Source organism: Musca domestica, unplaced genomic scaffold, assembly GCF_030504385.1.
Source record: "Musca domestica strain aabys unplaced genomic scaffold, Musca_domestica.polishedcontigs.V.1.1 102, whole genome shotgun sequence".
Classification (NCBI taxonomy): domain Eukaryota; kingdom Metazoa; phylum Arthropoda; class Insecta; order Diptera; family Muscidae; genus Musca; species Musca domestica.
Window position 1 is genome coordinate 953,013 of NW_026712117.1, and position 16,292 is coordinate 969,304.

The window sequence follows — 16,292 nt, forward strand, 5'->3', positions numbered from 1 at the left end:
ATTTTGGCTCCATACGGATTTTAGTTATTGAGATATGTGTGGGTATTTATTTTTACGCTATACGCAGAATTATGCGGGCAATTGCATAAAAAATAAATTATTTAAATATTTAGGCTTTTTCTTATTTATTTATTTTTTATTTATATGATCTCTCCATCAGCAGTTTGATTAATGGCAAGCCTTATTTATAATCAAAAAACAGTTATTGCACCTTTGTACTTTATAAACTAAACTTAAATTGCTATTCTAAAAAAGTCTTCGATCCTCGTCTGTTTCCTTCTTGAAGGTAGCGTATAAATCGGGTCGCATATATTTCACATTTGTCACAGCCACATAACCTTCGCGGGCGCATTCATTTTCCGTGCCCGGCGTAAAGCTGATAATGCCCAATAAAAAGAATATATCTTCTTCCTTCGGAAATGGTATCCTCACTTGCTGAACAAAACCACCGCCGCTGTCGCCACGACAAATACCATCGTTGTGACCATTGTATAGACAAAACTTATCCTCCGATAGGGTTTGACCAATCAAATCATGTACTATACACTCATGATATCCCTCCGATCGCATGGTAACTTGTTCCAAATTGTTATGTATCTCATTATAACCGGTTACAACGCCGCTAATATTCGAAGGGACAACATCACTGATAGTTCCACTGGCTGGTTTAATGCATATAGACGATACATTCTCGCCATAAATGAATGGTGACTCCAATTTGATAACGGCAATATCGGCGAAATTTCTAGTGCGAAGGCCCTCAAATCTATAAGAAAAAAATATTAAAACCATTAACTTAAATGAAGGTGAAGTAACAACGTAAAGGGGTAAATAAAATCTATAAATCAAGAGCTTCGAAATTTGGCAGAACAATTGGCATTATGTCTAGGATGGTTGGTATTGAAAATGAGATATATCGGTCCACGTTTTGATATAACCGTTCCTCGCGATATTCCGTATTTCGATGATTGTCGCCACATTTTTTTACCGATTTGTCTGAAAATTGGTATTTGTAGGTCTTAACAGGCTCTAGCTCGGTGGCGAAACATTGTATACATAGGTCCACTTCATTGTATAGTTCCCATATAAAGATACCCACCCAGATATTCGGTATTTTGATAATCTTAGTCACATTAACCTACGAAATTGTTTGAAATTTGGTATTTAAGAAGATTTGGTAGATAACAATCCCTGAAGTTTAAAATTGTCTATGGAGGTTCCCGTTTTGCTATAGCCCCCATATAACGGCCTCCTTCCCACTTTTTTTGGAAAGTTTAACAGCATTATCCAAACGGCTTTACTACTATTTGTAGTTTAAGGTAGGACACCTTTGAATTCAGATACTTTCATATAAATTTTTTTCTTTACACAAAGGTGGAGGGTATTAAAAGTTCGGCCAATACACAGCGTTTACAAATATCAGATCCCAATTCTTAGAGAACGACTCCAAACCAGACCTTAATCGGATCATAATAAATTATATAAAACAGTTAAGGAATTTCATTAAGGCAACTGAATTTCAAATATAACAGACTGTAAGCTGCCCGTCTTCTTTCAAAAACCTTAAGTGTAGAGCGCACAGCACGCATATACTGGCTTAAGTGTATGCCTATCAGCCTAACCTAACCTAAATTGTAGATAGCAACATTTAATTCGAACTTTGTAACCCTATGTGATCTTTATGTGATGAATATAAAAGGTTATATAATAGAATGTCTTTATTTGATCTCTTGCATGTCATGAACAAGTAAAAAAGCAGGGCCGAACTTTGAATACCCTCCACCATTTGGTACAAATTTGGCAATTTTCAAAAAAATATTAAATCCGTTAACAATTTCGTTTAAAATCTTAGAAATACCGAATGTAGCCGTATATTGGGGTCTATACGAGGATGTGGACCTGCATATTACGCACAAGCTACTACAATATTCAAATGCTAATATCATCAAAATGGCGAATATAGGGAGGTACCATGGGGGTTATAAAACGTGGACCTGCACAGGCAATTTTCTGTCATAGGCTGTAGTATTCATTAGGAACTTCAAATACTAAATTTGAAATAGTTCCGGTAAATAACGTCTCTAAAATAATTAAAATACCCAATATCGGGAGGTGCCGTTATAAGGGGGCTATACGGAGACTTGAACCTGCACAGACAATTTTCTGTCTTAGGCTGTAGTATTTATTACGAACTTCAAATACTAAATTTGAAACCATTCCGGTGAATAATGTAGCTAAAATCATCATAATACCGAATATCGGGAGGTACCGTTATATGGGGGCTATACGAAGACGTGGACTTGCACAGACAATTTTCTGTCTTAGGCTGTAGTATCCACTACAAACTTTAAATACGTAATTTGAAACAATTCTGGTGAAAAATGTCCCCAAAATTATTAAAATGCCGAATATCGGGAGGTGCCGTTATATGGGGGCTTTAAGAAGAGGTGGACCTGCACAGACAATTTTCTGTCATAGGTTGTAGCATTCATTACGAACAAAATTTTAAAAAACTGTAGTAACCATTACGAACTTTAAATAACAAATTTGAAACAATTCCGGTGGATAAATTCCCTTAAACCATTAAAACACCGAATATCGGGAGGTACCGTTATATGGGGGCTATATGAAAACGTGGACCTATTGTGAATATTATAAAAATCGCAAAATAAATTTACTTACTTTTCGGATACTGTTATCTGCTGAGCATCTTTGATTTGAATTTCCCCCAATTGGGGAGCACTAAACTCTCTTCGATATTTACCAGCAACAAATTTATATTGTGTATGGCTTATCAATCGCCTCGATCTATTATCCCAAAAACAGTGCGCAGCTAAAGTAAAGAATATTCAAAATAAAAGGCAATCAAAATGTGCAATTGATTTCATCCGATCTTACCCGAGAGAACGATTCGTGGTGTGATTATTGAGCCACCACAAATAAAGGTCCATTGTTTATTCACGTACTGATATATTGAGACATGCCATGGAACCTTATTGGGATCAGTTTGAATGCCACCTTTGGTCAGGGGAAACAGATTGACCAGGGGATGACCGCAGTCCTGTACACACGGTTCGCGTACCTTGTCAAACGTGCCATTGGGTAGACATGTCAAGTTTTGTCGATTTGAGAGTATTTCGGTCTGCCATCTGGTGTCTCGCTTGAAACCGGAAGCACAATTGATTTCAACTATGCTACCGACAGGTATACCATACCTAAGAAGCGACGGCTCCACGAAGTGGCCACTCGGCGTGAACACATTGTAAATTGTTGAGAGTCCAGTCACAAGTTGGGGATCACAAACCACTACGTGAGGGAAAAGTTTCAGTTATATATCATTTTTTAGCTCCCACCCAGACCTACCTCTGCACTTGGGAAATTCATCAACAAACTGTCCATCCAAACACAGCAGGCTGCCCAAAGACTGCATTCTGTTATTTGTTGTGCATTCCAAGTGAACGATTTCAAATTCATCCACCACATCACCCGGACCAATGGTTTTATTTCCAGTAATGTGTCTCCTCACAGTGACACCGTTAAGCTCCATTGGTATCCTACACTGTGAACTGTCTTTCGACGATGGCGCGGAAGTACTACTGCCGGAAGTTAAAGACGAGCGTTTTCTTGGCGTGTTACACAGTTCCCAGGCCTCGTCGGATCCATCAACGCAATCCGTGACGTTATTGCATTTTGCATTGCCCGCAACACAACCACCATAGCCACATTTAAAACCAATATGACAATCGTAGCCGGCACACACTTCTATAATTTCATCCGAGCCATCCTTGCAGTTTTTGATGCCATCACACATATCGTCACGACTAATGCACTCTTTGGAAGTCAGGCATTGCATTTGATCGGGACTGTCAAACCAAAAAAATAAATAAAAATGGAATCAACACAAATTGTATATGGTGTAGACCTCACTTACCCACAAGTACCGCGATGATGTTGGGGATCTTCATTTTTGCATGCAAACTCATCGGATCGATCGGCACACTCTGTCGTATTGTCGCAACGCACTACGCCGGCAACGCATGCTCCATAGCTGCACGTGAAACTATACGAAGGACAATCAGGAGCAAAGTGTATACAATTCTCGGCAATTTCATCGGAACCATCACTGCAGTCTACTGGACCATCACATCGTTTCTCCACCGATATACAGCTGCCATCATCACAATCCCACTGCCATTCACCGCAATCGGCCAATGCTATGTTGTATCACGCGAACAAAATATATATTCTGAGACCATTAAAAACAAATAATTCTTTAAGAAGAGAGTATACACTATCGAACTAGGCACCAAATCGATAAGTCTACCAGATCGATTTTCTTGGGAATAATTTTAATAAATTATTAAATTTCGTTAACTTGTTCGATGGTGTGCTGCTCACCTTTGCAGAGTTGTGATACTTTCTGAGAATCGAATGGCTCATGTTATAAAGCGGAACCATCATCGTCGCTTCTGCTTACATTTAGATAAGTAGTTGATCAACGCCTTACTTTAAGAGTGCATAGTTCTTGTGCCGACATCTTGATACAATAGTAGAGTCTTTTCCAATTTCGCAATAGATGACGTTCCAAGACTACCAAAATTCAGTGACGGTGAACCATACATTTTTCTTATGGGATGTTTCGCTTTTCACAATCAATTAGGCCTAGTTGTAGATAAAAACTATTTCAGAGATTTTATACTTCAACAAATAAAAAAAGCTGTAAGTTCTGCCGGGCCAGGCCGAACTTTGAATACCCTCCATCATTTGAAAAGAATTTAGCAATTTTCAAAAAAATAAAATCCGTTAAAAATTCTGTTAAAATCTTAAAAATACCGAATATAGCCGTTTTATTAGGGTTTATACGACGACGTGGAGCTGCATAGGAAACGTTTGTCATAAGCCATTAAAATATTCAAATGCGAAATTTGAAAAAAAAAATCAAGTGAGTAGTGTAGCTTAACTCAAAATACCGAGTATAGGGAGGTACTGATATATGGGGTCTATACGAAGACCTGTCTTAGGCTGTAGTATCCATTACGAACTTCAAATACCAAATTTGAAACAATTTGGGTTAATAATGCCGCTAAAATCATCAAAATGCCGTATATTGGGGGATACCGTTATATGGGCGCATTACGAAGACGTGAACCTGCACAGACAATTTTTCTATCGTAGGCTGTAGTATCCTTTACGAACTTCAAATACCAAATTTGAAACAATTCCGTTGAATAATATCGCTAAAATCATCAAAATACCGAATATCGGGAGATGCCGTTATATGGGGGCTATGCGAAGACTTAGACCTGCACGCACAATTTTAAGTCATAAGCTGTAGTATCCATAACGAACTTCAAATGCGAAATTTGAAACATTTCCGGTAAATAATGTCGCTAACATCATCAAAATACCGAATATGGGGGGTACCGTTATGTGGGGGTTATACGAAGACGTGGACCTACAATTTTGTATCGTAGGCTGTAGTATCTATTACGAACTTCAAATACCAAATTTTAAACAATTCCGTTGAATAATATCGCTAAAATCATCAAAATACCGAATATCGGGAGGTACCGTTATATGGAGGCTATACGAAGACCTGGATCTGCACAGACAATTCCTTGTCATAGGCTGTAGTAACTTCAAATACCAAATACCGAAAATAGGGAGGTACCGTTATATGAGGGCCATACGAAGACGTGGACCTACACAGAAAATTTTCTGTCTTAGGCTGTAGTATTTGTTACGAACTGCAAATACAAAATTTGAAACGATTCCGGTGAATAACGGCGCTAAAATCATCAAAATACCGAAAATAGGAAGTTAATAATATTTGGGGGCTATACCAAAACGTGGACCTACATGACCAATTTTCAATACCAAAAGTCCTGCAGACATAATATAGATTTGAGTAAAATTTTATCAACCTACTTCATTTCGTTCGGATGTTAGAGTGATTTCCACAAACGTACGGACATCGCTTAATCAACATAAAATTTTATGTGGGGTCTAAAATGTATATTTCGAGGAGTAACAAACGGAATGACAAACTTAATATACCCTCCATACCATGGTGGATCAGATCCAATCAAATGGTTCAAACCTGAACGACCTCCCCGAAGTCCTTATTAATAGTCTAACCTTCACTCACGTAGATCTAAATGAGACTATTGTCCCCTAGAAGTCAGCGATAGGTTGATTGGATCGTACGGAAGTTAAGAATGACAGTACGCATGATCGGGTCGGTATTCCAAATCCATTAGGTCCGATATTGGTAGAAGTCGATACATTGAAGCCTTATAGGCAGAACAACCTATTATGCTTGAAATTTGCCACTAGAAAAATTTCAAAATTAATTTTTGGTTTTGCGGAAATTCGTGGACAAGAACCTGGCTTCAAATCCAAGGACAAGGGATCTGTAGTTAAACAGCACAGTAAGAAGAATTCCTCTAAACTAGCTTAGGGACTATCTTTTTGGGGGAAAAAGCGAAGGCTGCTAATAGAGAACACTTGACGGAGGAGGCACGGCGCGCTATAATTTTTCTTCTAAGCGGATGCGCTTGGCCAATTTTCAATACCAAAAGTTCTGCAGACATATTATAGATTTGAATAAAATTTTATAAAGCTACTTCATTTCGTTCGGAAGTTAGAAGGATTTCCACAAACCTGACCGACCGACCCGTCGCCCTAATTAATAGTCTAACCTTCACTCACGTGGACCTAAATTTGACTATCGTCACCTGGACCGTATGGAAGTTAAGAATGACAGTACGCATGATCGGGTCGGTATTCCAAATCCATTAGGTCCGATATTGGTAGAAGTCGATACATTGAAGCCTTTTAGGCAGAACAAACTATTATGCTTGAAATTTGCCACTAGAAAATTTTCAAAATTAATTTTTATTTTTGCGGAAATTCGTGGACAAGGACCTGGCTGCAAATCCAAGGACAAGCGATCTGTAGTTGAACGGCACAGTAATAGGAATTCCTCTAAACTGGCTTAGGGACTATGTTTTTTGGGAGAAAAAGCGACAGCAGCTAATAGAGAACACTTGACAGAGAAGGCACGGCCAGCCATAATGTTTCTTCTAAGCGGATGCGCTTGCAAAAAGGAAACTACTGGTTAAGTCAGCGCCACTCCAGAGAAAGTCTTCCTCTTCGTTCCAAAACATGGGAATCTTTTTAAGGGACATTGAAAAATATGTCTAGAATATCCTTGCTCACAATATATTCGTAAATAGTGATAAGAGACTCTCTCGCCCTGCCAAATCAATGGCAAATGAGAATTCGATAGAGAATACGTGTGCTTTGTTTATACTTTTTCGTTCGAGACTGCACCTAACTGGCCTAGAAGATCACAATCGGTGACTATCATTGATTGCTTTTCGAAGGTTGTTTGAGGAGGGAATATCTACTATTCATGCCCTAGCTGCCCTTTCATCCTATTCAGTTTCAGGTTTTAACAGTAGGCAAGGTACATTTGCTATTGGACTTACGTTTCCTAACTTTGAAGCTGTATGACATGATTTGATTTGATTCACCATACTTGCCGGATAGTGCATAAGTTCCTAGCAGATAGATTCTATAGTGGTAGGGTGGATGAACGACTATCCAGATAAATGCCTGAACCTCCTCCGATGGTGTGCTTTTGCCGTTTACAGATCCTCTGGCTCGTACAGCGAGTCATGGCTGAATGAATATCTTGTGGTCTTATATACGTACTTAATCGGGTGAAACATGATCGAAAATTATATTAACCGGTAATATACTGTCAAATTTTGCCTACTGTTCGATCTTGAATATTCGTATGAATATCTGAGTGTCATAGAAAATTTGTCTTAAAAGGCACATACAGAGCTAAAAAAGGCCTTCTTCAGCTAACATGGGCTGATGCTGATAAGCGGCGAGCTTACTCCCGAAGGTGTGTTGCTATAATACCGTAAATAATACGTCCTTTTATTGCCACTTTTCTCATTTGGCAATTTATCACGTTCTTAATATCTAGGCATGAGATTACTAATATTTAGCCAGGGCTGAACTATCGGTTAGTACTCCAATAGGGCCATCTACGGTGGGATAGGTGGGGAAAGAATTTATAGGGCCTTGGTATCGGGTACACTTCAGGGAATTTTGATTAACAATTACTCAAATCAATTGCCGTTTTTCATTAAACTTTGCACAACACAATATTTGTTTATCAATATTAGATCAAGTGTGAAAAAAAAGAAATATATATGTATAAATATATGCTTATTTTGGAAAAAATTTAACGTTATATTCGTTATATTATATTTCGATATATATATAAATATATATATATCGAAATATAATATAACGAATATAACGTAAATTTTTTTCCAAAAAAAGCATCCATATCATATAAAGTGGAGTAGTAGTATGGTCCACCCCTTTGGTACCTGCTTATTAAAAGACCAACATTTCGAATAATACGAATTTTCTGGCAGAATTTGCAAAATCAGCAGCATTGAATTTTAATCGATCCCTTCTGGCAAAAATTTTGGGTAGCCTGGCTGGAAATTCTATTTGCTATAATAAAAAAATCACCGGAAAAGCATCAAGAAATTGTTGATAAGGCATGGGTGTTCTACATTATCTCTGCGAAGCGTGTTTAAGCGATTTCGTCTATAATTTTTGTTTGGGATTTCCATTTTAAGAACACTTGTTATATGACTGATATCAATACATTTTCCCCAAACACTGACATTTGGTCCATAAAGTCATCAATAAGAAGGGAGCAAGAAGATTATGTTAATGCTGAGGGGTAGCTAATTTGAATTGCACACCTAAATTTGAAAGCGGAAAGTTTTACTAGCTAAAAAATAAAAGCCTAGATGCAACTATTTCCATTTGTTTTTTAATCGTATATATTAAAAATACCTATAAAAAAGGTCCGTCAATATAGAAAAGAATGAGATCCAATATTGTCAGATACATGATAGTCATCTCTCCGTCATTCAGAAATAAGAGACAATTCTTTTCGCCACCTGCTTAGATTCAGCATCGAATACAGTACAGACTGGTCTATCATCAATGAACTTAGCTGGTAGGAATATGGATTTGTTGATACAGATATGCTTGGATAACCTATAGCAAGAAGAGCACCGAAGAAGTCTTGTGGCATCGATAGGGTACCTGATATTGCTGTCATTATCCTTCAACTCACAATAATGTTTAACAACTGTTTCAACATTGACTACTTCCCAATAGCATGGGAGGAGACCACTAGTAGTACGAATTCCTAAGCGCTGGGTAGAGGAGAGCTATAGACTGATATCCCCGTTATTGCCCATTAGAAAGCCGTTTGAAGACTTCCTACTTCGTCGAATCAACGGTATCATCGAGGAGATAAGGTTATTAAGGGACTGCCTATTTGGATACATACCAAAATACTTAACAACACATGTCCTAGTAGCCTTTAAAACATACGTCACGGATGGTCTGGATTTTGATTGGTTTGGACTTCACCATAGCCTTTGATGTGGTATGACAACATGGCATTTTATATACAATGCAATCGATTAGATTATATCGACAAACCTGTCGCATGGTAGCAAGCTTTCTCCAGCTTCGCGTCTTTCGGGTCAGAGTTGATAAAAAAAAACTGTCCGAACAAGGACTGAACAAAGCGGTGTTTCCTAGGCATCACTGTTGGAACTGATCTTGTATCACCTAAAGGAGGATTACTGCTAATGTACGCCGATGATATTTTATTATCGCCACGAGGTCGCTTTCGAAGTTTGAATACGCTTCGCAACTATTTCAACAAATGGGAACCTAACCTCAACGTTGGAAAGTGTTTAACTGTGGTATACAAAGACAAACCTGAGTCTACGGCTTTATATTCTAAGTCGATTTAAAGATGTCCGCCTGTTGGAATCACGATACAGCCAACATTATTTGCCGTAGAGCTTCAAAATTTGGCAGATCAATTTGTATTGTGTATATACGGTATATCGGGTTATGATAACGGTAACTGCCGATATTCGGTATTTTCATGATTTAAAAAAATGTCTATAGAGGTTCCCGTTTTGGTATGGCCCCATATAATGGCCTCACGCATTTTATGGATGTTTTGAAAAATTTAACTGCATTATCAAAATGTCTTACTGTGACAATGGTGAAATGGTTTTAAAAGTACGGCCGAGCACAACGGTTTTTAATTGTGCGTATTTCGAGTCCAGCATTTTCTAATTGAATGTGTTTCGAACCCCACTTATATTCCCAGCCCAGTCGTTTTGTATAAGTGTATTTCCAACGCCACTTATACTTCGGGTCCACCAGTTGTATATAAATATATTTCATGCGTCATGTATTTATTTGTTTGGCCCAGGGACGAACCCTATTGAAATTGATGAGAATCGGTTCAAATTTAGATATAGCTCCCACATATATCTTCAACCGATTTCGTGTTAATTGTGCACCAAATGGCCAATATCAGTCCAAATGCCCTGAATTGTGGGACTTCCGACCTTGGTGAAAATCATTCCAGATATAGCCATAGCTTCCATATATATGTTTCATCCTATTTGGTTATGAAATCGCTGGCTTACGTGAAATGCAATCTATAACAATCATGTTTAGTACCAGATATCCCATAAATATTTTCATCCGATTTCGCAATAAGTGCACCAAATTTTTAAAAAGTAAAATCCTTTAAAAGTTCTGTTAAAATCTTAAAAACACCGAATATAAGCGTAATATTGGGGCTTATACGACGTGGACCTACATAAGCATTTTTTGTCATAAGCAATTATTCGAAACGTGAAATAAACGGTGAATGATGTAGCTAAAATCATCAAAATACCGTATATAGGGAGGTACCGTTATATCGGAGCTATACGAAGACCTAGACCTGCATAGACAATTCTTTGTCACAGGCTGTAGCATCTATTACGAACTTCAAATACGACATCTCAAACAATTTCGGTACCGCTTTGTGGGCGCTGTACGAAGACGTGAACCTGCACAGACAATTTTCTATCGTAGGCTGTAGTTTCCATTTCAAATACCAATTTTGAAACAATTCCGGTGAATAATGTCGCTAAAATCATCAAAATACCGAATATCGGGAGGTACCATATACACAGATGTGGACCGACATGGCCCATTTTCAATACCAAAAGTCCTAATATACATTTGAATAAAATTTTATCAATATACTTCAATTCGTTCGGAAGCTAGAGTGATCTCCACAGCCGGGCGGACGTCGCTAAATCGACATAAAATTGTATGCTAATTATATTTCGAGGTGGTACAAATGGAATGACAAACTTAATTATCCTCCATACTATGGTGGAGATATAATAATAGGTTACTAGCCCGTTCTGTAATGAATACGACCGACTTCAGCCTGGAAGAATGTGTGCCAAATTTGGTAAAAATCGGTTAAGATATAGTTACATGTTCCGTATATATGTTTCATATGATTTTGTATTTAGCTTTATAGACATCTTTTCCGATTTGATATAATCTCCAGCCGACTTCAAGAAATATATCATATCGATGTATTTAGCTTTATAGACATCTTTTCCGATTTGATATAATCTCCAACCGACTTCAAGAAATATATCATATCGATAGAATGGATTTTAATGAAACTCGGTTCAGTCACAAATGCCTCCATCTAATTTAGCGGAAACCGATTTACAATAAGTCATAGTTGGGATGATCTGCTCCTCATAGATTCCCCATATAAACGTTTACTTATACTACGGATAGCTCTACTTAATAAGCATAGTGCTGTATGGTTTCACAAAGTCGGCCCCGCCCTACTTTTGACTTTTCTTTACTGGTATCTTTACAATACACTCGTTAAAAAATCTGATACAGCTTGGAAATATTTTTGTTCAAATCCATTAGGATGTAGCTCACATACATCGGAATTTAAACATAACTGTAATGCCGCAATGCGCACTAAATAACTATCCTAAACGTATATTTGTACGAGTTGAACTACTAAATATTGCTAGTATTGTGAGGTATTACACAGTCGGCTCCCCTTGATATTTGTCCTTTTCCTACTAGTCAGTAATGGTGTAGTTGTTAATTGAATGAAGAATGTCGGTATTTTTCATTTTAAAAATTAATGCCGGGAAATTCCAAATAACACCTCTTCTTAGCAAGCCCTGCAAACTGGTACCTTGAATTGGATGCTCTTTTGACAAACCAGTTTCCAAGAATATATTTTCTTTTTAAAAGAATCTCCTCCTTTTGTGTTGGTCCATTTTAATCGATAATATTACGAGTATCTTTGTAAAGAAATTCCAAACCTCGGAAATGCTATGCCCTTCTTCTAAAAAATCAAGTTTTTGCCAAAAAAAACCCCAAGATTACTTATTGTCGTGAGTAGGATTGTATATTTGTGAATACATACATACACTCGGGGAACACCATTTGTTTAATAATGGCTTTGTTGTGTTGCCCCCCCCCCCCTACGCTCATCGATTTACTCACGCATCGTTATCAGTTTTTATACTCTCACCCATACATTGTATGAATGGTATTTTAAGTTCGCCATTCCGTTTGTAATTCATCGAAATAATAATTTTAGACATAACAGAGTATATTCTTGATCAGCGTAAAATTCTAAGACGATTTAGCCCCGTCCGTCTGACCACATATCGCAATCACGCTAGAGGCGAAAGAATAAAGATAGCAAACTAAAATTTTGCACGGATCAGTCTTTTATCTATATCGGTCCACGATATGGTATTGCACAGATTAATTATAGTTTGCAGGCAAGTCAAGTTCGAAGATGAGCTATATCGGTCCACAATATCTTATAGCCCCCACATAACGGTACCCCCCGATATTCGGTATTTTGATAATTTTAGCCAAATTTGTCAAAAGGAGTTCCTTCTTTTTACTTTACCCCCAGGAAGAGCATTGTCTATATAGGTTCGCAATATCGCATATCCCCCAGTATCCGGTACTTCCCTATATTGGGTATTATTTAAAACTCCATACTAGAAGTTCTTTCTAAGCACTTAACCTGAAATGTCGATATGGGTACACGATATCGAATAGCCAACAAACAACGGTGCCCCCCGATATTCGATATTTTGACGATTTTAGGGGCATTATTTACCCGAGTTGTTTCAAATTTCGTAGTTAGAATTCGTAATGGGAACTACAGCCTGTGACAGGAAATTGTCTATGTAGGTCCAGGTCTTGATATAGCCCCGATATAACGATGCCTCCCGATATTCGGTATATGGGGATTTTGGATACAATATTCACCGAAAGTGTTCGAAATTTGAAATATTTGTTGTTCCTAATAGGTACTACAGCCTGTGATAGAAAATTGTCTGCCTAGATCCAGGTCTTCATATAGCCCCGATATAACGGTACTTCCCGATATTCGCAAAGCCTAAGACAGAAAATTGTTTGTGCAGGTCCAGGTTTTAGTATACCCCCCATGTAGTAGTACCTCCCTATATTCTGTATTTTGATGATTTTAGCTACATTATTCACCGGAATTGCTTCAAATTCATAATTCATACAAAAGCAGAACATTTTCGTATAGCCCCCATATAACAATACCTCCCGAATATTCGGTATTTTGATGATTTTAGCGAAGTTATTCACCGGAATTGTTTCAAATTTGGCATTTGAAGTTCGCAATGGATGCTACAGCCTATAACAAAAAATTGTTTGTGCAGGTCCAAGTTTCGGTATATCGCCTATATAATGGTACCGCCCTATATTCCGATTTTGATGATTTTTTTCAAGTTTCGCATTTGAATATTGTAATGGCTTATGACAAAAGTTGCCTGTTCAGGTCCACGTCTCTGTATACCCCTAATATAACGGCTATATTCGGTATTTTTAAGATATTAACCGAATTTTTCACGAAATTTAATTTATTTATTATTATTATTATTATTATTATTATTATTATTATTATTATTATTATTATTATTATTATTATTATTATTATTATTATTATTATTAATATTATTATTATTATTATTATTATTATTATTATTATTATTATTATTATTATTATTATTATTATTATTATTATTATTATTATTATTATTATTATTATTATTATTATTATTATTATTATTATTATTATTATTATTATTATTATTATTATTATTATTATTATTATTATTATTATTATTATTATTATTATTATTATTATTATTATTATTATTATTATTATTATTATTATTATTATTATTATTATATTATTATTATTATTATTATATTATTATATTATTATTATTATTATTATTATTATTATTATTATTATTATTATTATTATTATTATTATTATTATTATTATTATTATTATTATTATTATTATTATTATTATTATTATTATTATTATTATTATTATTATTATTATTATATTATTATTATTATTATTATTATTATTATTATTATTATTATTATTATTATTATTATTATTATTACTATTATTCTTATTATTATTATTATTATTTATTTTTTTTTTTATTTTTTTTTTTTTGTTTTGTTTCTTTTTTTTTTTTTTTGTAGAAAATTTCCAAATCTACCAAATGGTGGAGGGTATTCACAGTTCGGCCCGGCCACATTTACTGCTTTTTTACTTGTTGTATACAATCTCTCCGCAATGTAAACAAAGCAAGCTTGAGCTCTCTCTCTCTCTCTCTCTCTTCTCTCACCATCTCATCTTATTCGCAGAAAACAAACCATGTCTTGAATCCACACATGCCGGTATTGAGATGGGCATGTGACGTTATCAATGCTATTCAATTTTAGACCTCTCTAGGTCATACAAAAAAGTAAGAACTGGCTTTTCCGAATTAAACGTCTCGATTCCTTGATAACTTATCAAAATAGCTAATCTCTTTGAACTATATTTAATGAAATACTTGTAATTTGTTATTGTTAATTATTTAATTTTGGTTTTTTTCTATTTTGCACTCGCACTCTTACAGCAGAACGGCATTTCCAGTTTTATGTTTGTAAACAAAACATTTCGATTCTCAGAATTTCGTATCATTGTTACAGGGGTTTATTTATAGCTTTCTTTCGCATTTTCAACACTCACCACACTGGATTTGCCACAGAAATATTATTGCAAATATTATTCCGAATTTTCTTTTGGTTTTAGTCATTTTCACCGAAGAGGAAGAATATTTTTTATTTTTGAGTATTTTTTTTTTTTTTTGTTCTATAATTTAATTATTGTTTCGGACATGATAAACCGGTCATTTGCTTGGTTATTCTTCTTTTCTGCGTTTGTTTTTTTTATTGTTACTTTTCTCTCTCTCTCTCCCCTGTGACCGCAACAAACGAATGCCCGTCCAACCTTATAACAAACCGCACAAAAGCATCCACTTGCTTTGGAAATCCATAGAACACTGACTTGAAAACAATCTCAAACTGAGATTCTCCCTTGAGAATGAATGAACCAAATCGTCGAAGTCTTAAAAGCTGCGCCCAAGTGCGAATACGGATGTTTGGATTAACCCATTGCGGACATGTTGCGACATTTATGTTCTACGTGTAGTTGGGTGACATTGCAGGCAGTGTGACCGCTGGAAATTTTCAAAAAGTATCACAAAAAGTATCATTTCTTGAAAAAAGTGGCACATGTCATTTTAACATTTTATTTAAAAAATAACAGTTTAGAACAAAACTGCAAATTCATCTATACATACATATTGCATATTTAACCAGTAAAGAAAGCCTTAAAGTCGGGCGGGGCCGATTTTATGATACCCTACACCACTTTGCTAATTTAGTAGCACTCCGCATAACAATTAAAAGTTTTTATGGGAGAACTCAATCATACACGCCATGATTATAATGATAATTTAAAGTTCAAAGGACTACATATGCCAAAGCATTTGTATCTTTTAAATTCGGACTTGTATTGCCCATTTGGTGCACAATTAGTTTGAAATCGGATAAAGATATATATGGGAGCTATATCCAAATCTGAACCGATCTCGATAAAATTTGGCAAAGATATTTCTGAGCTGTATTTGATATATTTCCCTGAATATCGTTGTTACAGAGTGCATATTACGGCTGCGGAGGACAAAATAACAAATCGGATGAACAATATATATGGGAGCTATAGCTATATCTGAACCGATTTCGATAAAATTTGGCATACTTATTTTCAGGCTTAATTTGGCTGTATGTGCAAAATTTGATACTATTCGGGCCGATATTACACGTTTGGTGCACAATAAAAGGCAAATCGGACGAAGAAATATATGGGAGCTATATCTAAATTTTGACCGATTATCTCCAATTTCAATAGGGCTCGT

At 35.9% G+C, this 16,292-nt stretch overlaps 1 protein-coding gene across 1 annotated transcript; it reads right to left on the reverse strand.

The window, feature by feature from the left end:
* Positions 1 to 118: 118 nt before the first annotated feature.
* On the reverse strand, positions 119 to 15,375 carry LOC101895789 (modular serine protease). The gene is made up of 6 exons (XM_059127954.1): positions 15,062 to 15,375; positions 3,932 to 4,214; positions 3,364 to 3,863; positions 2,899 to 3,306; positions 2,683 to 2,833; positions 119 to 766 (listed from the first exon to the last, which is right to left on the reverse strand). The coding sequence occupies exons 1-6, from the start codon at positions 15,126 to 15,128 to the stop codon at positions 247 to 249; spliced, it is 1,929 nt and encodes a 642-aa protein (XP_058983937.1). The 5' UTR covers positions 15,129 to 15,375; the 3' UTR covers positions 119 to 246.
* Positions 15,376 to 16,292: the final 917 nt, after the last annotated feature.

What these genes read in the sequence shown, in the direction of transcription:
- LOC101895789 (XM_059127954.1), bottom strand. Translation starts at nt 15,128, where the DNA reads ATGACTAAAACCAAAAGAAAATTCGGAATAATATTTGCAATAATATTT. An exon ending in TGAATTTCCCAAGTGCAGAG is followed by an intron (nt 3,307 to 3,363) that starts GTAGGTCTGGGT and finishes TCCCTCACGTAG; the next exon opens with TGGTTTGTGATCCCCAACTT. An exon ending in ACCACGAATCGTTCTCTCGG is followed by an intron (nt 2,834 to 2,898) that starts GTAAGATCGGAT and finishes TCTTTACTTTAG; the next exon opens with CTGCGCACTGTTTTTGGGAT.